The sequence below is a fragment of the Carettochelys insculpta genome, chromosome 17, assembly GCF_033958435.1.
Source record: "Carettochelys insculpta isolate YL-2023 chromosome 17, ASM3395843v1, whole genome shotgun sequence".
Lineage (NCBI taxonomy): Eukaryota > Metazoa > Chordata > Testudines > Carettochelyidae > Carettochelys > Carettochelys insculpta.
Window position 1 is genome coordinate 31,361,911 of NC_134153.1, and position 26,594 is coordinate 31,388,504.

General features: G+C 56.6%; 1 protein-coding gene across 1 annotated transcript in view; it reads right to left on the reverse strand.

Annotated features, from left to right (window-relative positions):
• The window catches only part of MTCL2 (microtubule crosslinking factor 2), a 58,269-nt gene extending 53,009 nt beyond the window's left edge, over positions 1–5,260 (reverse strand). Inside the window, exon 1 of the mRNA XM_075011590.1 lies at positions 4,628–5,260. Within this exon, the coding sequence (XP_074867691.1) occupies positions 4,628–5,218 (591 nt within the window). The 5' untranslated portion in view covers positions 5,219–5,260. The remainder of the gene's footprint in view (positions 1–4,627) is intronic.
• Positions 5,261–26,594: the final 21,334 nt, after the last annotated feature.

The following is a 26,594-nucleotide window of genomic DNA, read 5'->3' on the forward strand; positions in this document are numbered from 1 at the left end:
GCAGCTGCAGTATCACATCTCACATTTTCCATTTTGCTGAGCAGGGACTCAGGGCGCTGCTCACCACCCTACTGGGTGAGGAGACGACAGCTGGCTGGGCTCTTAAAGGCACAGCCACTCCACTGAAGAGCTCACAATGGGAACAAGAGCTTTGCTGCCTGTTGGGGGAAAGCTGCTAGCAGAAGCCCGCTGGCCAAGCAGGGCCAGGGCAGGTGCAGACAATGGGGCACCCACACGCATTTACAAAAGTCAGAAAGGAGCAGTCTTCTCCCTGCAACATGCCTGACCAGAGAGAGCGAGTGAGCGGTATCCGCAGCCGGGTGTAGGGGTTTCAGTAACTATCTTCTGTTCTACTGCACAAGCCACACCGCTCTTGTGGGGCACACACAGAATCATAACATCCTAGGGCTGGAAGACACCAGCCACCTGTCCAAAGCCAGACCAACCCATCATCTTCCAAGAGGGTCATTTGAGACACCTCGTGCATGTTCCTGCTCCTCCCCCAGCTAAGATAGGAGTTCTCATCTCTCCAGACACTACCACAGAGCTAACCAGAGCTGAGGTGCAAACGCAGAACCACTTCCAGTCCCACCACCTGAACATCCGGAGTGGCAGAGAGGCTTGTCCTCTTCATCTTTGGAAAACCCTGTGTCTCACCAACCCTTGTGCAGCAGAGAGGAAAGGGTGAGGGAGGGACCTGGTGTACTTGGCTTCCATTTATGCACAGCCTAGAAGGGAAGCAACACCAACTGGCTAACTTATAGAAAGCTGCACTTTGCTGGAGGTGTTTATGCAGTAAGAGCTTCTGTTACACACCACGCTGGGAGAGGAAGAGGGCTCCAGCAGGAGGTGTGGGGTGCAGGAAGGGTTCTGGGATGCCAGGTCTGGCGGCGCTCACCTCCAGCAGCTCTGAGCAAGTGGAGAGACATCCCTGCTGCACCCTGGCTGGGGGGTCCAATTATTTTCAATTGGGGGCCACTCCACTAATTTGGTCAATGGTCAGGAGCTGTGCTTTTCTGTGCCCCTAGTAGAGGAGATGCAGGGTCTGGGCTGGTGCTCTGGTAGGGAACTGGGGTGCAGGCAGAGTTGTGAGTTCTGGGACACAGCTTGGGTTCAGGTGGGGTTCTGAGCAGTGGTGGGGCAGGGAGGGTGCTGGGATTCAGGAGGGGTGCCCAAGGCTTAGGTGACCTGGGACAGGGGACGGGGCAAGGGTGCCAGCCTCCAGCCAGAGCCTGTGTGTGTTTGCATGGTGCGTTCCGGCCAATGGGAGCCGGAAGAGTTGTACGGGGAAAGGGGGCAGCACGTGCAGACACCCCTTCCCCCCCAGGGGCACGTGCCAGGCAGAGACACACATGTGGCCTGTGGCAGCCAGGGAGCCTGTCTGAGGATCTGGCTGACTGGGCCACGGCAGGCTGGAGCCAAAGGGGCCAAGTCCAGCCCACAGGCCAGGTGTTGCCTGTCCATGTCCTGGGCAGAGGCACAGCTAGTGCACATCTTCCACAGCTCCCACTGGCTGTGGTTCTGGGCCAATGGGAACTGCTGAGCCAGTGCTCGAGTTGGGGGAGGGGGAAAAAAATCACATGGTGCCTTGCGGCTGTTCCTCTCCCTAGGAGCAGCAGAGCACACTGCCCTTCCAGGAGGCCAGGCAGGGAGTCTGCCAGCCCTGTACCAACCGGCCTAGAAAGAGGATACCAGAGTCCAGGGCTTTCCAGCAGGCAAGTGCTGGCTAAGCCAGCTGCGATGCTCACACCTATGCTGCGCAGAGCCCTAGCACAGCCCTGCTCAGCTGGAGCAGTCAGCAATGGGGCGTGGGAAGGCAGCCGCCGCCCGCTCCTCCTCAGCGACCTGTCTTCAATACCTGCTCTTGGTGGGAGTTCACCACTCCCGCGGTGGAGCCCTGCACTGCAGCTATCTCCCTGAGGCCTAGAACAGACGAGATTTATCAGTAACCCAGAAGGATCAACACGAGTCAGGAGCATGACCTCCGCTCCTAAGCCTGAGCTCAGCCAGCTGCCGCTGAAACCACAGCCCAGAGACTCTGCCCTGTCTCATACAGAAGCTCAGTCTCAGTGACTGTAATGATTTTTTCTCGCCTTAAAGCCCGGCAGACGACGAACGTGACTTTCAGCGTCGAGATCACTTTATGAAGGGGCTCCCAGAGTCTAGCACGTGATTATTGCTGCACCCCGGGGGAAAAGCTGGGCAGAATTCAGAGAGCAGCTTCCTTTCTCTCGCAGTGCGCAGAGGCACATCAGTCTGTGGTCTCCAGCCAGCTGGAGCAGGGTGTGGCTCTGCACGCCCCAGGCTGAGGGTTCAGAAAAGTAACCTGAAGTGCCAAAATAAGCTGCTTACAAGTGAATACACAGAGGTGTGCTCAGAACTACAGACTCTGGCAGACTTCACGGACACCTGGCAGCTCCTCCCTAACATCAGGAAATACCGTTACGTTCCACAGCCCAGCACCACTCCAGCTGCTAGAGAATGCGGGAAGCGTACTCCATATGCAGACTTCAATGAATCCACCCACCCGCCCCAGGCTCTGCTGGTTCGTGCCGAACTGAACAACTTCTTCAGAATTTCAGCTTTTCCACGTTTGCTGAGCAAACCTTCCAAACGTCACTCGCCAGTGCTGACTTCCTGAGCCTGCAGACACCGCATCAGGCTCACTCGACTGCAGCTGAAAAGGAAAGAGCAGTAGCACAGCACAGCTCAGCTCTAGAGCTGGAGTTTTGCTGTGGAAGATGAAATCTCCAGTCATGAGAGCCCAGCTCCTTTCCCTTCCCAGCAGCCAGGGTGGCCACAGGAACAGGGGGATGTGATTGTCACCCTGCACCCCGGGGGCCTCTCAGTTGAAGCCCAGCCTCATTTTAGAGCCATAAGCAGAGAACCCTTCTGCCCACGGCTCATGTGGCGTGTGTCACCTGTGCACATGGTCACCAGAAAGGGATCACCAGGATGTGCAATTCCTCAATGTGGACACAGAATCATTGTCAAATGCGCCCCTAGGAAGCTGCAAGGTCTCATCTGTATCTCCCAGCCAAGTGTAAATGAAAACCTTAAAGCAGCTCCTCCTACTCCTGGCAGGAGTGTGGGCTCCAGCTATGCGCGAGCTTTGCTGAGGGACACAAGGCCACGGCAAGCATCCCCCAAGTGCCCAGCACCCACCTCAGAGCTGGAATCCCAACACATTCCCGGTCCTCCGGCCCCCTCGGAGAGCCGCTCCATATTCCAGCCCAAGCGTAAAGTCACCCTTCTGAACACACTCCCAGTGTGACAGGTAACAGATGTCACAGCACAAACCTCACCCGCCATCATGTCACTTAGGGACACCTGTGGGCGGATGTGGCCCCATCATCCCAGCTTTCCAACCCCTTTTCTTTAACGCACAGTGCAAACTGCACCTCCACCAACAGACGGTCCCGCAGCCTCCAGCCTGTGCCCCGCAGAGCGCTCTGGCCATTGTCCCAGCCCGGATTCAGCCCAGCTCCCTCCAGTAAAAGCTGCTGTATCCCACTGTTGACCGCTACGCCCCACGTCTGGTTTCACGCATTAGCGAGTTCAATAGCAAAGCCCCAGGCCTGGAAAACGGCCCCACGGTACTTGCAGGCGCCATGCTGGCAGCATGAGAGAGAAGGAGCGGAAAGTAAGTGATTTGGAAAAATCTGTTCCCAAAACGAGGCCAGCAGCATGTGCGCGTGGGGGGAACCAGTCACTCGCTGTGCTCCTTGGGGCAGCGGGTGCGCCCAAGCACTGGCAGGGCATCGTTTGCGTTGCTGGGCTCCCGCGAGCAGAGCAGACAGGCAGGGCACAGCAGTCACAGGAGCCAGAGCTCCTTCCAGACCTCCGAGCCCCAGCCCCACTTCCGTATCTGCTAAGGGTCACACCTCAGCCGGGGGCAGGGGCCGAGCCAGGCTGCTGATCCTTCTCCAGGGCTGAACGCTCTCAGGCCTACGGAGCTCCGGGCACAGCCTGCAAGATGTGGTTGTTTGTTTCCAAGGTCGGGAAACTTGGGCTATTGCCATGACAACTTGGAAGGGGCTGCAGCAGCTGTCTCAGAACACTGGAAGGTCTGTCCGGGGGAACTGACTTCCTGCCGGGGCTCTCAGGGAAAAGCCCCACACTGAGCTCAGGCAAAGCTGCAGAATCTAAACCCGTCACCGGCAGCTTTCAACCGGGGTCTGCCTAGAGGGAGCCCGGCCTGGGGCAGAGACGAGCCCGGCCCTTGGGGCACCTAGAGGGAGCCGGGCCTGGGGCAGAGACGAGCCCGGCCCTTGGGGCACCTAGAGGGAGCCGGGCCTGGGGCAGAGACGAGCCCGGCCCTTGGGGCACCGCTTCCAGCGCCAGCTGGGGAAGAGCGCTAAGGCCCCGCGGGAGGGGTCCGCAGAGGTGCAGGGCGAGGCCCTTGGCGATGCCCGGGCTGTGCCGCTGTCACCGGGCGGGGCGAGGACAGCGAAGGGACCCGCAGCCTGGCCCCAGCCGGGGGCAAAGCGCCGCGCCCCCCAGCGAGCCCTGCGCTCTGCACCGAGCCGGGACCGCCCCGCCCGCACCGACTGACCGCACCCGGGCGCGAAGCTAACGGGCCCCGCTGCGCCCCGCCCCGCCCCCGCCCCCGGCCCCGGCTCCGCACCTTGAGATAGTCGTTCTCGGAGCGCAGCTCCTCCAGCTCCCGCGCCAGCCCCTCGGGCCCCGCGTCCAGCAGCTCCTCGGCGAGGTCGGAGGCGAGGGAGGCGCTGAGCGGCAGGCGGCTGCTGGCCATGGAGGCGGCGGAGCGCTCGTCGGGCGGCGGGGAGGTGCCCCCCGGCCCCAGCCCCGGCCGGGCCTCCTCGGCGGCGCTGCACTCGGAGCCCTCCGAGCCGCTGTCCGTCAGGCTCGCGGGGGGCGGCGGCGGCTCCTCCCCGCCTGGCCCCCGGCACCGCCCCTTCGCCTTGGCCCCGGCGCGGCCCGGCGCCCCCTTCCCGCAGCCCCGGGCCGCGGCCCCCGCCGGCAGCTTCCCCTTCCTGTCGGCCCGGCCCTCCTTGCCCCCGGCCGGGCGCCGCGCGTGGCCGGGCCCCGCGCCCAGCGAGGCGGCACCGGGGTGGCTGCCGCGCCGGCTCTTGGCCAGGGACCAGCCGGGCACATCCTTGGGCCGGGCCGGGGACGGCGCTCGCTGCAGCTTCTTCCTCGGGGCCTGCGGCGCGGGGGCCTGGCCCGGCCCCGCCTCGGCCTCGGCCGCCTCCATGCGGGCTGCGCGCTGCCCCGAGCCGAGCCGAGCCGCCCGCCTCGCCCCGCCCCGCCGCGCCGGCGGTGACGCGCTCGGGCTGGGAACAAAAGGCCGAGCGGGGCGGGCGATGCTCGGCCCACAGCGACCCCTGGGCGGGGGGGGAAGAACGAGAACGAGGGGCCCGGCCCGGCGGCGCCGTAACCGAGCGCTGGTGCCCTAGGGGGCCCCTCCGCGTCCTTCCTGCTCCGCTTCCCCCGCCCAGCCTGCGCTGCCGGCTGGCCCCGTGGCCGGCCGGGGATAGCAGCGGGCAGGTCCCCGAGCACCGCCTGCCCCTGCTGCAGCGCCCCCAGCCCTGCCGCTCTCCGGCGGGAGCCCCCTTCCTTCGCAACCGCCTCCTCGGGCCCTTTCCGCACCCCCGCTGGTGGCCCGAGAGCCGAGCCGGCTGCTAGGCAGGGAGGTGGTCTCTGTTTCCGCTCCTCCCTGGGTCGCGCAGCCGAGCACAGGTCTGCGGTATTTGGCCCTGCGCATCTACAAGGAGCGGTGGCCGCTGCCTGAGGCTTTCGGCCCCTTGTCACCTTCTGGCTCCTCCGTTTGGACCTTTTGTGGCCCTCACTCCTATAGTGGTTTATACTTTAGTTCAGGGGCTCCATTTAGGGAGCAAACCCGGGGCTCTGGGTAGCCCCCGAATTTTGCGCCAAGGCCGTACGCCCTGCCCCTGAGTCACACACGGGAGTTGCACAAAAGCAGGGGGCTGGACAACACAAGGGGAGATGAAATGCAGTGCTGATAAATGCAAAGTAATGCACATGGCAAAATCGTTTCGGAGGGGTAGCCATGTTCATCTGTTTGAGCAAAGACAACAAGGAGTCCTGGCACAGCAAAGACTAACGTTTATTTGGGCCTCAGCTTTTGTAGGCTAGAGCCCACTTCATCAGATGCAAAATATAATCCCAAATATCCCTACAAAATGATGGGCTCTTTATTAGCTGAATCCATCGATAAAAACGCTTTGGAGTCATTGTAGAGTTGCCTAAAATATCTCTTCTAGGGCTAGTGGCAGTCAAAAAAACCAACTGAATATTGGGATGCATTAGGAAAGATTGATAATAAGACAAAATATCATTTTGCCTCTGTATAAATCCACACTTAATAATGCATGCAGATTTGGTTACCCTGCCTCAAAAAGGTACAGAGAAAGGCAACAGAAAGTACCAGGAGAAGGATGAAGGGAGATTAAAAAGACTGGGACTTTTCAGTTTGGAAAAGAGATGATTAAGAGGCAGACATGGAAGAGGTCTATAAAATCATGACCAGTGTGGAAAAAGTGAATAAGAAAAAGTTATTTATTTCTTCACATAACACAAGAACTAGGAGTCAATAAAATTAATAGGCAGCAGATTTAAAAGAGACAAATTATTTCTTCACAGTCCAGGTCTGGGCCTCCTTGCCAGAGGGTGTTGTGAAGGCCAAGACTAGAATCATATTGTTGGAGAAACTTCAGGAGGGCATCACGTCCAACCCCCTGTTCAAAGCAGGACCAATCCCAACAAAATCATCCCAGCCAGGGCTTTGTCAAGCTGGGACTTAAAAAAAACCCTCTAAGGACGGAGATTCCACCACCTCGCTTGGTAACACAGTCCAGCACTTCACCACCCTCCTTGGGAAATAGTTTTTCCTCATATCCAACCTACAGCCCCCACACCCCAAATTTTGCCAACTCAATGTTCACCCCATCTTCCCGATCTTTCCGAAACACAGTAACTGCCATGTTCCTAGCAGAGATGTGCCTGCAAATTCACAGTGGGTGCGTCTACACTAGCTGGCTACTTCGAAGTAGCCAGCACAACGTCAAAATAACACCCGTCACGTCTACACACACCGTGTGCTATTTCAACGTTGAAATAGATGTTAGGCGGCAAGACGTCAAAATCGCTATTCCCATCCGAAGATGGTAATAGTGCCCTACGTTGACGTTGAACATCGAAGTAGGGCGTGTGTAGACGATCCGCGTCCTGCTACTTCGAAATAGTGGGGTCCTCCATGGCGGCCATCAGCTGAGCGGTTGAGACGAGCTGTCCAGCCCCTGCGGGGCTGTAGGGTCCCCGCGTGCAGCAACCTTTAAAGCACCACAGACCGGGATTTCCTGTGGCAGGAAGCTGAGAGCATGCAGGCAGCAGCACACGCATTTGCTAGCCCTGCATGCCCTCTACAGACCCTGACCCATCTACCCACCACCCATGGCGTCGAGCCAGCCCCCTGAACACCCCCAGGGCTCCCTTCCTGAGGGGACCCAGGCACCCCCAACAGCCAAGCAGCGGGGCCCCTCCTGGTTGGAGGCCGAGCTCCGAGACCTGCTGGGGCTCTGGGGTGAAGAGGACGTGCTCCATGTGATGCAGAGCAAGTGGCGGAACACAGAAGCGTTCACCCAATTGGCCGAGAGCCTGGCCGCCCGGGCTCACTCTGCCCGCACTCCAGATCACGTCCAGAGTAAGGTGAAGGAGCTGCGGCAGGGGTACATCCAGGCCCGGGATTCAGCCAGCCGGTCTATGGCTGCCCTCACTGCTTGCCCCATTACAGGGAACTCAGGGCTATCCTGGGCCCCTGGGACAGCTCCTCCCCTCTGGCCACCCTTGACACCACGGCCGATAAGCCCCAGCAGGCCTCAGAGCCGAAGTCCGGCCTGGAGGCCAGCCCCGAACCCCGGGGCCCACCCAAGGAGCCCCCCCTCAGGACAGCGGAGGAGGGGTCCAGCAGCGAGGAGGGGGGATCCTCATAGACCTCCCCTCCTGGAGCACCAGCCAGGTGTCTGCCCACCGGGCTTCCCCCGACCATGGCAATGGACGGTCAGGTATGTACCCCACAGAACACACAGCCATGGGGTGGGGGCACCACACACAACCGGCAGCCTCACACAACCCCAGCGGACCCCAACCTGCAACCACCCAGCCACAGCACAGTCCCAGGACGGCGGCATGGCCATCAGCGCCCGTCAGCACCAGCACCCATGGACAGCACTGTGCCTTAACCCCCGGGGGCAGGAGGACAATGCTATGGGGACAGCCAACAGGGACATCACACCCATCGATGGGGACGGAGACCCAGCACCCAAGGGGAGGTGGGGGGAACAGGCCGCGGGCCAGGGCACGGTACTAACAGCCTTCCCTCCCTCTCTGCAGCTGCACCATCTGACGCCCCAGGCAGCCAGGCACCCTCTGTCGTCCCTGACAGCCCGCCGGAAGTCAGCCACCGCCAGGACCTGGAGACACCCCCAAGGCCAGCGGGACAGTCCCACCACCGCTGCACCCTGGGGATGGCCCTTGTGGACCCCCAGCTCCTGGCAGCTCTCCAGGAGCAGACGGAGGTGGTGGAGGAGAGACTCCGCTTCGACCGGGAGGAGTCCACCCGGCGGTGGGCGGTGTGGGAGGACTTCATGGGGGTCTTCTGGGACATAGCTGGGTTGATCCAGGAAGCCGTCGTCCAGCTCCCGCCCCCCGCTGCCCCCTGGGCTGCCCTCCCAACCACTCCACCCGATGCCCCCCCCCCGCTGCACCGCCTGCCTCCCCACCTGCCTCGCCGCCTGCTGCCCCGCCTACCGTGCCACCTGGAAGTTCCTCAGGACCAGAGCCCACTGGGGCTGAAGACTGGCCAGTGGAGGCATCCTGGCCGTACTTGCCGGTCCTCCCAGCCCCCAGCCGGCCACACTGGGGACCGCGGACACGGGGGGGGGGGTCGCGAACTGTACCCGCCGGGGGTCGCACCCCTTTACCCCCACCCCAGACTGATGGGCCAACGGCCGAGCTGTCCGCCGGGGTCCCATGTATATAGTTGTCCCCATGTATAGAGCTGTCCCCCTTTGTACATTGGTTGCAGTTTCTGTTGTGCACAAAACAAAGTTAGCAGTGTTCAAAAAAAAAAGGTTTTATTTTCCAAATAACTGGAGGTGTGTGCTTGTTGGGGGGGTGGTGTGCGGGTGTTGGGTGCAGTGTGCAGGCAGTGTGGGCTGTGTGTGTGTGGGTCCTCCGGGGAAGGCCAGAGAGGTGCTCAGGGGTCTCCCTGATTGAAGTGGGCCCACAAGGCCTTGAGGACCCGTACCACCTCACAGTGGGCCTGGCAGCTGGGTGTGGAGGCCGGCTGGGGGAAGCCCGTGCCAGTGTCGACCACTCACCCCTGGACGAAAGCCTCCCCCTTGCTCTCGACAATGTTGTGGAGCATGCAGCACACGCCCACAACCTGGGGGATGTTCTGGAGGATGACGTCCAGTCGGGCAAGGAGGCACCGCCAGCAGCCCTTCAGACAGCCGAAGGTCCTCTCCACCACCTGGCGGGTGTGGTACAGGTGGGCGTTGAACTGCTCCTGGCTGGCGTTGCGGTGGCTGGTGTACGGGCGCATGAGCCAGGGCTGAAGGGGGTAGGCCGCGTCCACCACAAGGCAGAGGGGCATAGTGGTGTCCCCCAGAGGGATCTCCCTCTGGGGGATGTAGGTCCCCGCCTCCAGCCAGCGGCACAGGCCCAAGTTCCTAAAAACACGGGCGTCATTTGTGCAGCCGGGCCAGCCCACGTACACCTCCTGGAAGCGGCCCTGGCTGTCCACCATGACCTGCAGGACCACGGAGTGGTAGCCCCTGCAGTTTATGTATCTTCCTCCGCTGTTGTCCGGGGCACGGATGGGGATGTGGGTCCCATCCAGGGCCCTGAAGCAGTTTGGGAACCCCATGGCGGTGAATCTGGTGATGGCTGCATCCAGGTCTCCGAGTCGGACAACCCTCTGGAGCAGCATGGCATTGAGTGCACGGACCACCTGTGGGGAGGGGACACAAGCACCCATGAGGGTGTGCAGGGTGCCCCAGGGCTCTCCCCGCACCCCGGGCATCTCCCCGGGCACCCCCCCCAGCCAGCCCCTCACTTCCTGGTGCACCTCCCTCCCCAGCCCCACACCCAGCCCCTCCCTCCCCAGCCCCACACACGGCCCCCCCTCCACCCCCCAATGGGTGCGTGCCCAGGCCTCCTTACCTCCATGACGACGGCCCCTACCGTGGCCTTTCCCACTCCAAACTGGTGTCCCACAGAGCAGTAGCTGTCTAGAGTGGCCAGCTTCCAGACGGCTATTGCGACCCTCTTCTCGACGGGGAGGGCGTGCTGCATCCGGGTGTCCTGGTGCCTCAGTGCAGGGGTGAGCCACTGGCAGAGCTCCAGGAAGGTCTGCTGGCGCATATGGAAGTTCTGCAGCCACATGTCATCGTCCCACTCCCCTATGACCAGCTGCTCCCACCACTCAGAGCTGCTGGGTAGCTCCAGAGGCGGGGGAGCAACCAGCGGGGGAGGAAGAGGGGAGCCCAGTGGTCAGGGGCGTCCCCATCTGCCTTCGGGGAGGGGTCCTCTGGCAGGAACCACTGGGTGGCCTCCCAGGCAGCACCTAGCAGGGCGCTTCCCCCTGGATGACTACCTGGAGGGCCTCCTCTTCCTGCTGCTGCTGGGGGTCCACAGCTGCTGTGACTTGGTCTGCAAGAGTGTGGAGAGTACTCTGTGGACCTCATACTGTGCAGGCCAGGTGTGTCTGGGAGGGGCCCTTTAAAGGAGCAGCTTGCTGTTGACCTGGAAGGGTTAGTCCAGCCTGTGACCCCATCCATGAGCTTTCCTGGCCCCTTATTTCGATGGGGAGCACTTGTGTGTGTGGATGTTCCGCATTTCCTTCAGGGGCGGCTCCTTTCGACGTTCCCTGTTGCTGCTTTGACGTTGAATGTCTACGGCACCAGCCCTGGAGGACGTGTGGATGATACGCATCGAAGTAGCCTATTTCAATGTTCTTACGTCGAAATAGGCTACTTCGACATAGTGTCCTAGTGGAGACATAGCCAGTATGGATGTTTTGTGTCTTCTCTCTTGGCCAGGCCCGACGGGACAGAAATCGCATACATCCAAAGTACCTGTTCTGCAAAATCTCTGCACGTAGTCCCAGAGAGCCAGTGTACTCACATGCAATTGGACTAGCTTCCTCTACGAATTCAAATAGACATTAGGTGGTATGCGGTGCTGGTCAGGCAGCTCTGCAGCTTTCTCATTTGCATGTGGGTGGCTCAAGACATGGCACATTAGCAGAGTGTAAATTAAAAGGGGCATTTGTCTCCGTTGGGGAAGGCACGTGATGCTCAGCGACAGCCAGCAACATACACGAAGCAATCAATGACCCTGCCTACATTATGCAGTAGCTTGACTGAGCCAGGGGATTGGCTGCGATGGGTTTGTCTGCCGGCCCTATTAAAAGATGGTTTAAAATTGTCCATTAAAGGGAGGATAACCATGTATCCAGGCCAAGCCAAATCACCAAACTGCCCATGCTCAGTGTCCGAACAGGCTACAAGGGCCCTGGTTACACCACAGCTTCACAGTGCAGCTGAGTCTGGAGGCACTGGTGTGCGGGCTGGGCCCGTGGCCCAGGTCACAGTGGTAGACAGCACCAGTGTGCACCACGTGCACCAGCTGGGGAGGCGGGGGCTGCCAGGGGTGTGTGCCGAATGGCCAGTCATGAATAGCCTGTCTCTCCCACCCTCTGTTTGTGAGCTAAGCCCAACTGGGCGCATGCAGCTTGCTCCCATCAGCTTCCATGGTTCCTGGGCAGTGCCTGTCTTCCAGCCCAGAACCCCGAAAGCAAGGACACAGCACAGTTGTGTGTGTGGCTGAGCAGCGTGATGGTCGAAAGGAAGAACAGCAGAGAAATAAATCCCAGGAGACAGGCTACTGCTGGCTTTGTCCTGGGGATGGAAACCAGCTAGCCCTCTGTTAGAGCCAAAGCTCACTGGCATCCGGGAAGAGGCATAGCAAGGGTTAAACAAGGATTCCTGCTGAACATGCGTCCGGGAGTGTGGGGGTCCCCAGGCCCTGCCCCCATCCGCAGTCAGATGCGGTTCTCACTCAGCAGGGAGAACAAGCAACTGGGCCACAGCGTGGAACAGCCTTGTCAGCACAGCATCCGGAAGCTGCCCGTAAGATCCATTGAGGGGATCCCAGAGCCATAATTGGCTAATTTTGCACCTAAGGCAAGAATATGACATTGTGCCCCCTCGTGGTTCTATATTCCTAGGAGTTATTTCACTGGAGAAGGGGAACTACATTCCTAATAATCAAATAACACAACTTTTATTTATATTGTTAATTTCACTATTACAGTTAATCTGAGTTGTGGTGAGGAAAGACCCTCAGCCCCAAACCGCCCCCCGGCTTCCCCCAGCTTAAACCCACACTCAGAGGCTGGAGGGCATCTGGGATCACACGCTGAGGTGTCACACGCAGGCTGTGAGGTGGAGGTAACATGGGGGGGTCACACAGAAGATGGGGTGCCAGAGGTCCCACACAGATGCTGAGGGACAGAGGGGGAGTCACACAGAAGCTGTTGATGGATGGGGAGTCACACAGAAGCTGGGGTGGAGTAAGATGGGGTGGTGGGGGGGGTGTTGCACATGAAGGCAGTGGGGTCACACCCGGAGGATGGGGTGGAGTTACATGGGGTGAGGGTGTCACACATGGAGGTGGAAGGGTAACACTGGGGTGGGGGGGGCAACACTGGGGTGGGGATGTCACACCCGGAGCATGAGGTGGACTTACACAGGGGTGGGGGAGTCCCACACGGAGGTTGGGGGGGTCACACCCAGAGCATGGGGTGGAGTTACACAGGGGTGAGGGTGTCACACACAAAGGTCGGGGGGTAACACTGGGGTGGGGCTGTCACACCCGGAGCATGGGGTGGAGTTACACAGAGGTGAGGGTGTCACACATGAAGGTGGGGGGTGCTACAGGCAACAGGGCAGGCTGCACTGTGGGAAGGGCAAGGCAGGGGCACCCCCCGAGGTTGGCCAGGGGCCGCTCTTCTCCCGACAGCACCTCCACTCCAGATGCGCCCCGGCACTAACCCAGTCCCCCGCCTCCCAGGGCAGTGGAGATGGCAGCCAAGGGGCGGGGAGGAGACAAGGAACAGTCTGTGCTCTGCACCCGCTGCTGACTCTCGCAGACCCTGCATTCCAGCTCTACGTCCCCAGACCTGCCTCCTGGCTTAAACCTCACTCCCCCCGCAAGCCCCTGCACCCTACCTCTGGGGCATTACCACAGCCGCTGCCCCCACCGCTGCATGCTCCTGCTCCTCCTCCGCATGGCTCCCACCTGCAGTGTGGACAGTCTCTGCACTGCCGCGCTGCCTGACACAGAACTTGGTTCAGTTGGTTTCGTGGCTGGCTGTTAAACCAATCACCCTGAGTTCCACGTCAGACAGCACGGCAAGGCTGGGCAATGCAAGGCAGGAGCGGAGGGGGAATCAGCTGGAGGCAACAGTGTAATGAGCAGCAACTGGCTCTTGAAGAGCCACGTGCAGCTCAGACAGAGCTGCCCAGCCAGCTAAACGCAGCCTCTGAGGTGTGGTACCTGAGGCAAGTGCCTCAGTCGCCTCACCCTTGTTATAGAATCATAGAAGAGCAGGACTGGAAGGGACCTCGAGAGGCCATCGAGTCCAGCCCCCTGCCCTCCTGGCAGGACCAAGCACTTGCTGGACCATCCCTGAAAGCCATCTATCTAACCTCTTCTTAAATATCTCCAGTGATGGAGATTCTACCACCTCCCTTGGCAACTCGTTCCAGTGTTTGATCACCCTGACAGTTAGGAACTTTTTCCTAATGTCCAACCTGAACCTCCCCTGCTGCAATTTCAGTCCATTGCCTCTTGTTCTATCCTCAGAGGCAAGGAAGAACAAGTTCCCTCCCTCTGCCTCATGACACCCTGTTAGATACCTGAAAACTGCTATCATGTCCCCCCTCAGTCTTCTCTTTTCCAAACTAAACAAGCCCAATTCTTTCAGCCTTTCTTTATAGGTCATGTTCTCTAGACCTTTGATCATTCTCGTTGCTCTCCTCCGGACCCTCTCCAGTTTCTCCACATCCTTCCTGAACTGCGGTGCCCAGAACTGGACACAATACTCCAGCTGAGGCCTAACCAGCGCAGAGCAGAGCGGGAGAATGACTTCTCGTGTCTTGTTCACAACACACCTGTTAATGCATCCTAGAATCACGTTTGCTTTTTTTGCAACAGGATCACACTGTTGACTCATATTTAGCTTGTGGTCCACTATAACTCCTAGATCCCTTTCTGCTGTACTCATTCCTAGGCAGTCCTTTCCCGTTCTCTGTGTGTGACATTGATTGTTCCTTCCTAAGTGGAGCACTTTCCATTTGTCCTTATTAAACTTCATCCTGTTTACCTCAGCCCATTTCTCCAGTTTATCCAGATCCTTTTGAATTATGACCCTATCCTCCAAAGAAGTTGCAACCCCTCCCAACTTGGTATCATCTGCAAACTTAATAAGTGTACTTTCTATGTCAATATCTAAATCGTTAATGAAGATATTGAACAGAACCGGTCCTAAAACAGACCCCTGCGGAGCCCCACTAGTTATACTTTTCCAGCCGGATTGAAAACCATTAATAACTACTCTCTGGGTACGGTTATCCAGCCAGTTGTTCACCCACCTTATAGTAGCCCCATCTAAGTTGTATTTGCCTAGTTTATTGATAAGTATATTATGTGAGACCGTGTCAAATGCTTTACTGAAGTCTAGGTATACCACATCCACTGCTTCTCCCTTATCCACAAGGCTCGTTATTCTACCAAAGAAAGCTATTAGATTGGTTTGACATGATCTGTTTTTAACAAAACCATGCTGGCTGTTCCCTATCACCTTACCACCTTCCAAATGCTTGCAGATGATTTCTTTAATTACCTGCTCCATTATCTTTCCTGGCACAGAAGTTAAGCTGACTGGCCTGTAGTTTCCCGGGTTATTCTTGTTCCCCTTTTTATAAATGGGTACTATATTTGCCCTTTTCCAGTCTTCTGGAATCTCTCCTGTCTCCCACTATTTTCCAAAAATGATTGCTAAAGGCTCAGATACCTCTTCTATCAGCTCCTTGAGGATTCTAGGATGCATTTCATCAGGCCCTGGTGATTTGCAGACATCTAATTTTTCTAAGTAAATTTTAATTTGTTCTTTTCTTATTTCAACTTCTAAACCTACCCCTTTTTCACTAGCATTCTCTATGTCAGGCATTCCTTCAGATTTCTCAGTGAAGACCGAAACAAAGAAATCATTAAACATCTCTGCCATTTCCAAATTCCCTGTTACTGTTCCTCCCTCCTCACTGACCAACGGCCCTACCCTCTCCTTAGTCTTCCTCTTGTTGCCAATGTATTTGTAAAAAGCCTTCTTGTTTCCCTTTATGCTTGTAGCTAGTTTGAGCTCATTTTGTGTCTTAGCCTTTCTAATCTTGCTCCTGCATGCTCGTGTTGTTTGCCTATATTCATCCTTTGTAATTTGTCCTTGTTTCCATTTCTTATAAGATTCCTTTTTTATTTTGAGATCATGCAAGATCTCCTGGTTAAGCCAAGGCAGTCTTTTGCCATGTTTTCTAGCTTTCCTACGCAGCGGGATAGCTTGCTTTTGGGCCCTTAATAATGTCCCTTTGAAAAACTGCCAACTCTCCTCAGCTTTCTTTCCCCTCAGTTTAGCTTCCCATGGGACCTTACCTACCAGCTGTCTGAGTTTACCAAAATCTGCCTTCCTGAAATCCATTATCTCTATTGTACTGTTTTCCCTTCTACCCTTCCTTAGAACTGTGAACTCTATGATTTCATGATCACTTTCACCCAAGCATCCTTCCACTTTCAAATTCTCAATAATTTCCTCCCTATTTGTTAAAATTAAATCTAGAACAGCTTCCCCCCAGTAGCTTTTTCAACCTTTTGGAATAAAAAGTTGTCTGCAATGCAATCCAAGAATTTATTGGACAGTCTGTCCCCTGCTGTATTAGTTTCCCAACATATACCTGGATAGTTGAAGTCCCCCATCACCACCAAATTCTGGGCCCTGGATGATTTTGTTAGCTGTTATGGCCCTGGGAGACCCAAAACAGGTCCCTGTGCTGGGTCCCTGGCCTCCTCCATTTCCAGTTCAAACCAGACAAGCTCCTCCTGCCTCTTTTGTCCTGTTTCCCAGGGAAGAAAGCTGTCACCGGGTTGTCTAGGCTACAAAAAGCATGCAGGACCATTGCCTATGTGTGAGAAGACATCACACCCAAACTTCCATCACCACAATGCACTATGTAGTAAGTGGCCCAATATGAGGCCTTAGGCCTGAACCAAAGTAATGGTCAAGACTTTGCTAACAGAAAGCAAAGAGCAGCTGTGAGCTAAAGGAATGCATTACTCACAGAAGTTGGCAAGAAGAGGGTTGATGGTGCATAAACATATCTACCCAGCATATTGAAGTAGGTACATGGTACCATAACTCCCTACTCTGGAACATCCCACAGATAAGAAAGAATAGGCCAATACATCCCAATGACAGGGGCAAAAGGGTAATATGATGGATAGAGTTGTTTTGTTCGAACTGACATGTACAAGGTGAGAAGTGGCACCTAGAAGGGGTGTACCTCAATACGTCAGGAGTGATGTGTAAGTTGTTTGTACCTGTGTATAAGAATGTACTTCTGGGGTGTGGTCTGGGTCCGGCCGAGGGGGCAGTGGAAAGTCCTGCCACTGACTGAGCCGAGTCCATTGACCATGGGTGCATACTTGTAGTATGCCCTGACTTAGATTGAGAAGTCTACAGGGAACTACTATTGTGTCCAATACGGCAACAAACCTGGCCAACGTGCCTTCGTACCTTACTAGACTCTGTGGTCACTGGGGGTTCTCTTCGGGTCTGCTGTGTCAGCTATCTGCAGAGCTGGGGCAGCACACAGAGGGAACACACGCATGCAGCCGAGTGATACCAGCACTGGAGAGAGCAGAGCACCACTCTGGTGGCAACTCTGACAACACACTATGCTGTGCCTAGAGAAACTGAGGCACCCACCTTGGGTTGCTACAGGCTGGTAGGAAACACATGCAACCTGTCAGGGGACTCAAATCCTCACCCACCCCTCCCGCCGGCCACTTTGCCACAATATGAAAACTGCTGGTGCCATGATGCAGCCAAATGAATCACAGAATCACAGGGCTGGAAGGGACTTCAAGAGATCATCGAGTCCAGCCCTCTGCTTCAAGCAGGATCAACCCCAACTAAGTCACCCCAGCCATCTCCTCAAGGGATGGAGAATCCACCACCTCTCTAGGCAACATATTCCAGTGCTGCACCACCCGCCTGGTGAGGTAGTTTTTCCTAATATCTAACCTACACCTCTCCCTCTTCAACTTCAGACCATTGCTCCTTGTTCTGCCATCTGACACCACTGAGAGCAGTTTCTCATCCTCCTCATTAGAGCTCCCCTTCAGGAAGTTGAAGGCTGCTATTCACTCACCCCTCAGTCTTCTCTTCTGCAAACTAAACAAGCCTAAATGCCTCAGCCTCTCCTCACAGGTCTTGTGCTCCAGGCCCTTAATCATTTTTCTTGCCCTCTGTTGAACCTGCTCCAGCACATCCACATCCTTTCTGTAATGGGGGGCCCAAAACTGGATACAATATTGCAGATGTGGCCTCACCAGTGCTGAACAGAGGGGAACAACCACTTCTCTAGATCTGCTCAAAATGCTCCTCCTAATGCACCCCAAGGTCTTTGGCCTTCTTGGCTACAAGGGCCCAGTGTTTACTCACATCCAGCCTTTCACCCACCATAACCCCTAGGTCCCTTTCCATTGTACTGCTGCTGAGCCAGTCGGTCCCCAGCCTGTAACACTGCTCGGGATTCTTCTGTCTCAGGTGCAGGATGCTGCACTTCTCCTTGAGGAACCGCATCAGATTTCTTTTGGCCCAGTCCTCCAATGTATCCAGGTCACTCTGGATTCTCTCTCTGCCCTCCAACATATCAACCTCTCCCCCTAGTTTTGTGTCATCCGCAAACTTGCTGAGGGTGCAACCCAGTCCCTCATCCAGGTCATTAATAAAGATGTTGAACAACACCGGCCCCAGAACCGAGCCTTGCGGCGCTCTGCTTGGAATCAACCACCATCCAGATATCGAGGCTTTGACCACCACACACTGGGCCTAACCGTCAAGCCAGCTTTCTAGCCATCCTATAGTCCATGTATGCAACCCACACTTCCTTAACCCATGGGCAAGAACGTCATGGGAGACTGTATCAAAAGCTTTGCTGAAGCCAAGGTATGTCACATCCACTGACTTCCCTGTGTCCACAGAGCTTGTTACCTCATCATAGACACTAATCAAATTGGTCAGGCAGGACTTGCCCTTGGTGAATCCATGTTGGCTACTTTTGGTCACTCTCCCCTCTTCCACGTGCTCCGAAATGGATTCCTTGAGGATCCCCCCTTCCATTATTTTCCCAGGGACTGAGGTAAGGCTGACCAGTCTATAGTTCCCTGGATTGTCCTTTCCTTTTTTAAAGATGGGCCCTACATTTGCCTTTTTCCAATCATCCAGAATCTCTCCCGATCTCCAAGAGTCTTCAAAGATAATGGCCAAAGGCTCAGCAATGACATCTGCCAATTCCCTCATTGCTCTTGGGTGCATTAAATCCAGACCTGTGGATTTGTGTACATCTAGTTTTTCTCAGTAGCTCTTAACTCGTTCCTTCCCCACAGATGGCTGCCCTCCACCTTCCCACACTGCACTGTCTAGCACCATAGTGTGGGAGCTGTCCTTGCGCATGAAGACTGAGGCAAAAAAGCATGGAGTACTTCAGCTTTTCCTACATCATTGGTCACTAGGTTACCTCTAACGACCTCTAACAGTAATGGCTCCACGCGTTCCCTGAAAACCCATTTATTGTTAACATGCCTGTAGAAACCCTTCTTGTTACTCTTCACATCCCTTGCCAGCTGCAGTTCCAATTGTGCTTTCGCTTTCCTGGTTACTGCGCAGCATTCTCCAGCCGTATGTTTATACTCCTCCTTAGTCATCTGTTCAAGTTGCCACTCCTTATACACATCTTTTTTGAGTTTAAGCTGACCAAGGATTTCCTTATTACGCCAAGCTGGTTGCCTACCATGTTTGCGTTTCCTAGCATGCAGTGGGATTGTTTGCTCCTGTGCCTTCAGCAAGACCTCTTTAAAATATTGCCAGGTCTCCTGAATTCTTTTCCCCTTCATCTCTGTTTCCCAAGGGATCCTAACTATCAGTTCTCTTAGAGAGTCGAAGTCTGCTGTCCTGAAATCAAGGGTGTGTCTATTACTACTAACCTTTCTTCCTTTTGTCCAGATCCTGAAATCTGCCATCTCATGGTTGCTGCAGCCCAGGTTGCCACCCACTTCTATTTCTCCTACTAGTGTTTCCCTGTTTGTGAGCAGCAGGTCAAGTTGTACATGGCCCCTGATCAGTTCCATCAGCACTTGTACCAGCAAGTTATCCCCAACATTCTTCAAAAACTGTCTGGATTGTCTGTGTGCTGCTGTATTGGTCTCCCAACAAACGTCTGGATAATTAAAGTCTCCCATGAGAACCAGGGCCTGTGATCTGGAAGCTCAGGGGATCTGGCGGTGTATAACAGACACCCACTACACCATCACCTCTATTGCTTCCACCTCCAAGCTCAACCCAAAGACTTGCAACTGGCTTTTCTCCCTCCTCATACTGGAGCTCTGGGCAATCACACTGCTTCCTCACACAGCACCACTCCTCCTCCTTTTCTCCCTAGCCTGTTCTTCCTGAACAGTTTATACCCTTCCATGACATTACTCCAGATATTCGACTCGTCCCACCAAGTCTCCGTAATTCCATCCACTTCATGTGTGTCCGACTGTGCCAGGGCCTCTAGTTCCTCCTGTTTGCTTCCCAGGCCTCCTGCATTTGCATACAAGTAGTCAGAGGACAGCTTTATTTCTGGCAATCGCAAGCAAGGAAGCACCTGAAGTGCGGCTTTTTTCAGCTAGAGGAAAAGAGGAAGCTTTGGGTTTGGCTGTGGATGTTGTGCCTCGTAAGCGCGGCTGTCGGCATGGGCACGCTGGGAAGGGTTGTCACTGAGCTGAAGAACAAGGGCCAATCCTGCCGCGCGGGAGTTGGAGGGAGTTCTTGCAGGAGCCGCAGCAGTAGTGGGCTGCGTTGAGAAAGGAAAGGGGACGGGAAGAGCACTGACACTGGCGCATGCGATCCAAACGCAGACACGCTCCAGCACACGCTAAAGCCCGTGGAGCCGACCTGCGAGCTGTGCCGGTTGGGGGCTCTGTGGGAACCCATCTTTTCACACCCAAGCTACCCACAGCAGTTAGCAGCCAGTGTCCCTGCAGTTGAAGGAGTGTCACCATTTGCAGGGCCCAGGGCAAGCAGCCAGGAGAAAGGGAAGCTCCTACCCTGCTGCTGGGCTGCCTGGGGCGGGCTCTGCAGATGGCAATGGCACCGGGGACCACAGGAGGAAAGGACTCTGGGATAAAGGTATCCCCGGTGCTGTGAGGGTCTCCTCTGTCTGCAGGGAGCCTGCTCTCTGGTCAGCTCGTCGAGCTGCCTGTCGCCTGGGCATTCCCAGGTGCAAGGAGGTGCCATTGCACCCACCTAGAGTGTGCAGGGCAGCAAGCGCCAGCGTGCCAGGGCATGGGTACGCCATTCACCTGCTGGGCAGGCTCGTTCATGGCCTGCCCCGGGGAGCTTCTCAGGTAATGAATGGGTAAGAGGCTTTGAACAGCAAAGGAGCGCCCAGGCTGCTGGTGCAAGGAGGACGGGGTTCGCCCTGCACCCACACAGCGCAGCCCCCCATCACAACATGGCCGGGGAGCTTTGCAAAGCATGCCGGGTGAGTTCTCCTCCTCCCACCCCAGCCCTCGGAGGCCTGGCTGACACCCAGCACCCTCTCTGGCTGCTGCACCTGGCAGTGACCTCACTGGACAGTCTGGGCTGCTTTTGTTTGGACCAAATAGAGCCTGAAATTAAAGCAAACCTGGGTCCACCCCCAGCCCGTCTCCTCTTGTACTGCATGAGCAGCATTGGCCCCCAGAGCTGAATTTTGCAGCTGGGCCAGCCCAGCTCCATCATGCACCAAGCCCTGTCCCTGTCCCACCAGACCTCGGTGTGGGCCATTCGGTCAGGACTCCAGTGCTGGGCCACCTGTGAGGTTGCCAAGAGGTGCTGTTGGGCAGGAGGAGAGGCCCCAGGCAAATGACTGGACCAGGGCAGGCCGTGGGGATGGGCCAGGCAGCCGAGAGAGCTGAGCCCGTTTTTCAGCACCAACTAGCTGGCCTCCCCCAGTATTCCATGAAGCAGGTTCCACCCTCGCTTGGCAATCACTATCCCAGAGGCTCACGCTGGCGGGAGCCTTGCTGGCCACTGGGACTGGTGGCTGCAGTCACGGCTGCTGAGCTGCTGGGAGAGAGAAGGGAAGGAGCCAGAGATGTCTAGAGTCCCTCGGAGCTGGGGAGCGCTCAGGCAGTGCCAGGCCTAGGGGCCAGACAGGCTGCCTCCATCCCAGCAACAGCAGCCTGGCATCCCTCCCCAGCGTCGCACAGTGCCAGCCAGGTTCTGTGGCAAGACAGCGGGGAGAGCCCAGCCCCTGGGAGACGCAGCAGGGCCTCTGCAGCAGGCAGCACTGGGGCTGTGTCAGCCTGGGCCTCTGGTTGCCTCGTTCAGCAGCTGGCCTGGAACCAGCTGATCCGGGGCAGCGTTCGATAAATCTGAATTAACAGCAGCCGGGTGGGCGGCCAATTGTCTGAAGAGTCGAATCAAAAGCAAGCGCTTAAGCAGCCTCCTGGGCCTTCAGCAGGCCTGGAACACAGCCAGCCCAGAGCCAGCGGTGGGGGCAGTCAGCCACAGGCCCGGCTCAGCTCTGGACAAACTGCCGGCAGACATCCCTCCGCTGTCGCTGCTGCCCAGACCAATGCCAGCCCAGCACCGCCATAAAGAGCCCCCCCAGGCTGCCAGCCACGGGCTCAGCAGGGTCACTTGTAGAGACCTGTTGCTCATCATGTCACGGTGAGAGTGAGAGACATTACCTAGTGGTTAGAGCAGTGCGCTGACACCGGGACTCGGGGTCCTAACCTGGACAAGTCACTGATGCTGCCTGACCAATGGGGATCATAAGGTGACCATAGAGTGAGGCTTGGAGCAGTCAGGAGAAGAGTGACTGGCTCCCTCGCACCATCCATTAGAGCCAGAGCTGCCCCACCCTGAGCCCTGTCCAGGGGAAGGCGCTGGGAATAGGTTGGAAGCTGCTCAGCTGCAGCGCCCCCACGCAGAACATGAAATGCTGCCCGGGGCATTGCTCTCCCTTTGGGGCCTGGTGCAGGCAGGTCTCATGCCCCAGCCTGGCACGGCTGCTCCAGGGGTGGAGCCCCAGCCCCTGTGCGTGGGCTGCTGGAGGGGGGAGGGTCGCCCCGGCCATCTCTGGGGCGTTAGGAGCAGGGATCTCCTGACACCCTCTCATCCTGGCAGAGGTGGCTTTGACCCAGACATGCCATGAGGCTCTGGCTGGTGACTGCAATGGCCACTTGGTGCTGGGGCACCACACCAGCCACCAGCACCTTGGGCAGGGGGGGCCTTGCTCCCCATGCCCCCAGTGCTGCCCGTTCCTGCAGCCCTGTCCCTACCCAGTGTGTGTCATGGGCCCCTCACTGGAGGGCTTTCCAGCTGCCCACAGCAGCAGGCTCCAGGCTATTGCCTTTCTTTGCTGCTTCTGCAGCTGAGGGCGATGGGCGGCCAGAGTTAAACGGTGCCATGCCCCCACTCCCCGTGGCATGAGGCACCAGGCACTCGCTGCCCACATCACATCCCAGCAATGCCCCACTGCAATTTACACTGGCCAAACTGGACAGTCGCTCCGTAATAGAATAAATGGACACAAATCACACATCAGGCACGGTAATGTACAGAAGCCTGTGGGAGAACACGTCAGTCTCCCTGGACGCTCAGTAACAGAGTTAAAAGGAGCAGCCCTACAACAAAGAAATTTCAAAACTCAAATGGAGAGAGAAATCTCTGAGCTGCAATTTATTTGCAAGTTTGACTCCATCAACCAAGGATTAAACAGTGACTGGGAGTGGCTCGCCCCTTACAAAAGCAGCTTCTCAGCCATGGAAGTTCACACCTGCACATTAGAACCTGACAATGGGCCACACCCCCTGAACTGATCTGACTTGTTTTCTCCTCTCTCCATGTATACTACTGATAATGGGCCATTTCCACCCTGACTGAACAGACCTTGTCAGCTCTGGCCCTCCCCTTTACTGGGACCCCCTCTCTTTGCATACCCCTCTGAACCTCCCCCGCAACACTCATGCATCTTTGCCCATGAAAGTTTATGGTCCAAAATCTGTTAGCCCATAAGGTGCCTCAGGACTTGTTGATCTCGAAGACACAGACTAACACGGCCACCTCTCTGACACTTGTGCCTCGCTGTGTTAGTTTCCCAACATATGTCTGGATAGTTGAAGTCCCCCATCACCAATCCTGCGCTTTGGATGATTTTGTTAGTTCCTTATAAAAAGCCTCATCACCTCTTCTACCTGGGTAAGTGGTCTGTAGTAGACCCCAGCATGACATCAGCCTTGTTTTTTAGCCCTTTTAACCTATCCAAGAGACTCTCAACATGTCTGTCTCCTGCATCCATCTCCACCTGAGTCCCTGTTTACCCTGCCTGTCCTCTCTAAGGAAGTCATACCCTTCTACACCAATATTCCAATCATGCGTATTATCCCAGCGAGTTTATGTGGTACCAATTATGTCATAGTTGTGTTTATTTACTAGGATTTCAAATTCTTCCTGCTTATGACCCATACGTCTTGCATTTGTATATTGGCATCTAAGCTATTGATTTGCTTTTGCCTCCCAGTTCTACCTAGTCCCTCTTTTTTCTGTGCTGTTATAGCCTATGGTCCCTCCCATGTCTAACCCAACTCCCAGGTCTCCAGGTTTTTTAACTCACCTGTAGGCTTTAGACACCTGTCCCCATCGAACCTAATTTAAAGCCCTCCTCACTGGGTTGGCCAGTCTGCATCCAAATATATCCTTCCCATTCCTCGAAAGGTGAACCCCATCCTGCTTAGCAGTCCTTCATGGAAGAGCATCCTATGATCACGGAAGCCAAAGCGCTCATAGCGACACCATCCTCGCAGCCAGGCATTCACCTCCAGAATGCACCTGTCTCTGCCTGGGCCCCTACCCTGGACAGGAAGTACTGAAGAGAACACCACCTGTGCCCCCAACTCCTTCCTCCGTACTCCCAGAGCCCTGTAGTCACGCTGGAGCTGCTCAAGGTTACACCTTGCAGCGTCATTTGTACCCACATGGATGAGTAGCATGGGGGGAGTAGTCAGAGGGCCGGATAATCCTCAATGACGCCTCCATCATGTCTCGGATATGGGCTCCGAGCAGTCAACGTGCCTCCCGGGATGACGTCAGGGTGACAGATGGGAGCCTCCGTCCCCCTCAAAAAAGAGTCTCCTACCACCACTACCCTAGTTTCCTCCTCGCAGTGTGGGGCAGCAGACCTCCCAGCCTTGGGGGTACCAGGCTTCTCTGATTCACCTGTAGGGGTGATTCCTTATCTCCTGACTCTCCCATATCCAGAACGGCGTAACAGTTTCCCAGTGGGAGGACTGGGAGCAGGAGTGGAGCGCTGCCTGATGCTGGAAGTCAGCAGCTGCCGGTGTCTCCCCTGAGCTATCACCACCTCCACCAGTGGAGTGTCAGCGCTCTTATGTGGTGGGACAGCTACCTTAACCTCAGCTGTCTCCGCCTGAATACTGTCCAGGGACCATTCGTGGATTCAGATACTCCTCAGCCTAGCCACTGCCTCCTGTAGCTCCACTGCCTGCTTCCAGAGCTATTCCACCAGCAGGCACCTTTCGCACTGGAGGGGCCCCCCAGCCTGGATGTCAGCGAGTGGGAATTGCAAGTCACAGCCCCTGCAAAACCACACCAGGGTCTGGGCAGAGGCATCCCTCGGCAGGAGGTCTGTCTAGCTACAGGCACAGGTGTTGTGGGTCTTCCTAACTATAGTAAAACTCCCTCTTACACTCCACTGTCTGCAGCCCCCTGGTTGCTCTGCCTCTGGCTTTCTCAGCCTGCTCACCTAGGTCAGGCCTACCCCCTCGTTAGCCACACAGGGGAAGGCTGAGCCTGTGACTGATCAAGACAGCAAAGGATCAAACTCTCCCAACACACACTCCGAACTGCCACAGTAACTGACATCACCTGGAATCAAAATTCACACAGTCAAGCAAAGTCACTCTCACCAAAAGCTGGTCTGCTCACCTGGCCGCGTCTTCCGCCGCACGACCTCTTCTCTCCCGCAAGATCCCCTGTCCACTTGGCTCCCCTGGTCACTCTGCCTCTGGCTTCTGAAGCCTGCTCACCTAGGTGTGGCCTGCCCCTCCTTAGGCACACAGGGGAGGGCTGATCTTGAGGCTGATCAAGGGTAATTAAGGGAACAAAGGATCAACCCCTCCCAGACACACAATCCCAACTGCCCCAGGAACTGAAATCAGAAGAACGCAGATGTGGCTTCAGCATCTGGGGACAAGAATTCACCTTCCAGATGGAGCAGCCAGCAGAGACACAGGGGCTCCTGCAGTATTTGCTGATGGCCTGGCCTGGGGTTAGCAGCTGGGAGTTAGAATGACACCCTGTGGATTTTAAAAGGATCAGCTTCAAATCACTGGGCGACTGCAGGCTTCTAGAGGATGCAGCCTGTCACGCTGCCTCTCTGGGCATCTGCCCCCCTCTGGACATCAGAGCCTGAGGTATCCTAAGACTGTGCTAATGGGGAATCCCTGGCAGGCAGGCAGGCAGGCTCCTCACCCCCAAGTCTCCACCAGGCCACAATTTGGGCTGCTTACAGAGTCGCCTGCCTGTGCCCCTCCCAACCCCAGGGGCCTCCGCACCCAGCACACTCCAGCCTCTGTGGCACGCATGGGCGCCCTTCGGGCTGCAGCAGCTCAGCAGCCTCTAGTTGCCTTGGTCACGTTACAGCCTCCCTTTGCCCCCGCTTTGGGCACTCACGCTGCATACAGCTTTGTGCAGTCTCTGGGGAGCAGCTCAGTAGCAGCCTCCTCCCTGCTGCTCCGTCCCAGCCTTCAGCTGTTTCCAAGGCATGGCAGCCTTTCGAAGGGCCCGGCTGCAGGCTGAGCAAGCCACCCAGGTGCATGTGGGTAGTGCTGGCTAGCCCCCGAGAGCTCGTTAGCTGCCACTGCTCCAGAGTGAGGCAACCCCAGCTTGGGCCATAGGCAGGGCTGCGAGTGGGTTACACTGGCGCTTACTGTTCCTTGGGCTGCAGCTCATCCCATTACCACTGAGTGCAGCAGGCTGAGGGGTTAGCGTCCCGCCAGCAGCACACCAAGACAGAGGTTGGCATGAGCCCAGCCTGCCTGGCAGCGGCCAGGGCCCTTTCCCTTGCTGATCTAGAGCTGTGTCTCAGTGGGGTGCCAGCTGCAGGCCTCATGCCTTCCACAGGCCCAGCTGCTCCCCTGCAAAAGGGCTACGG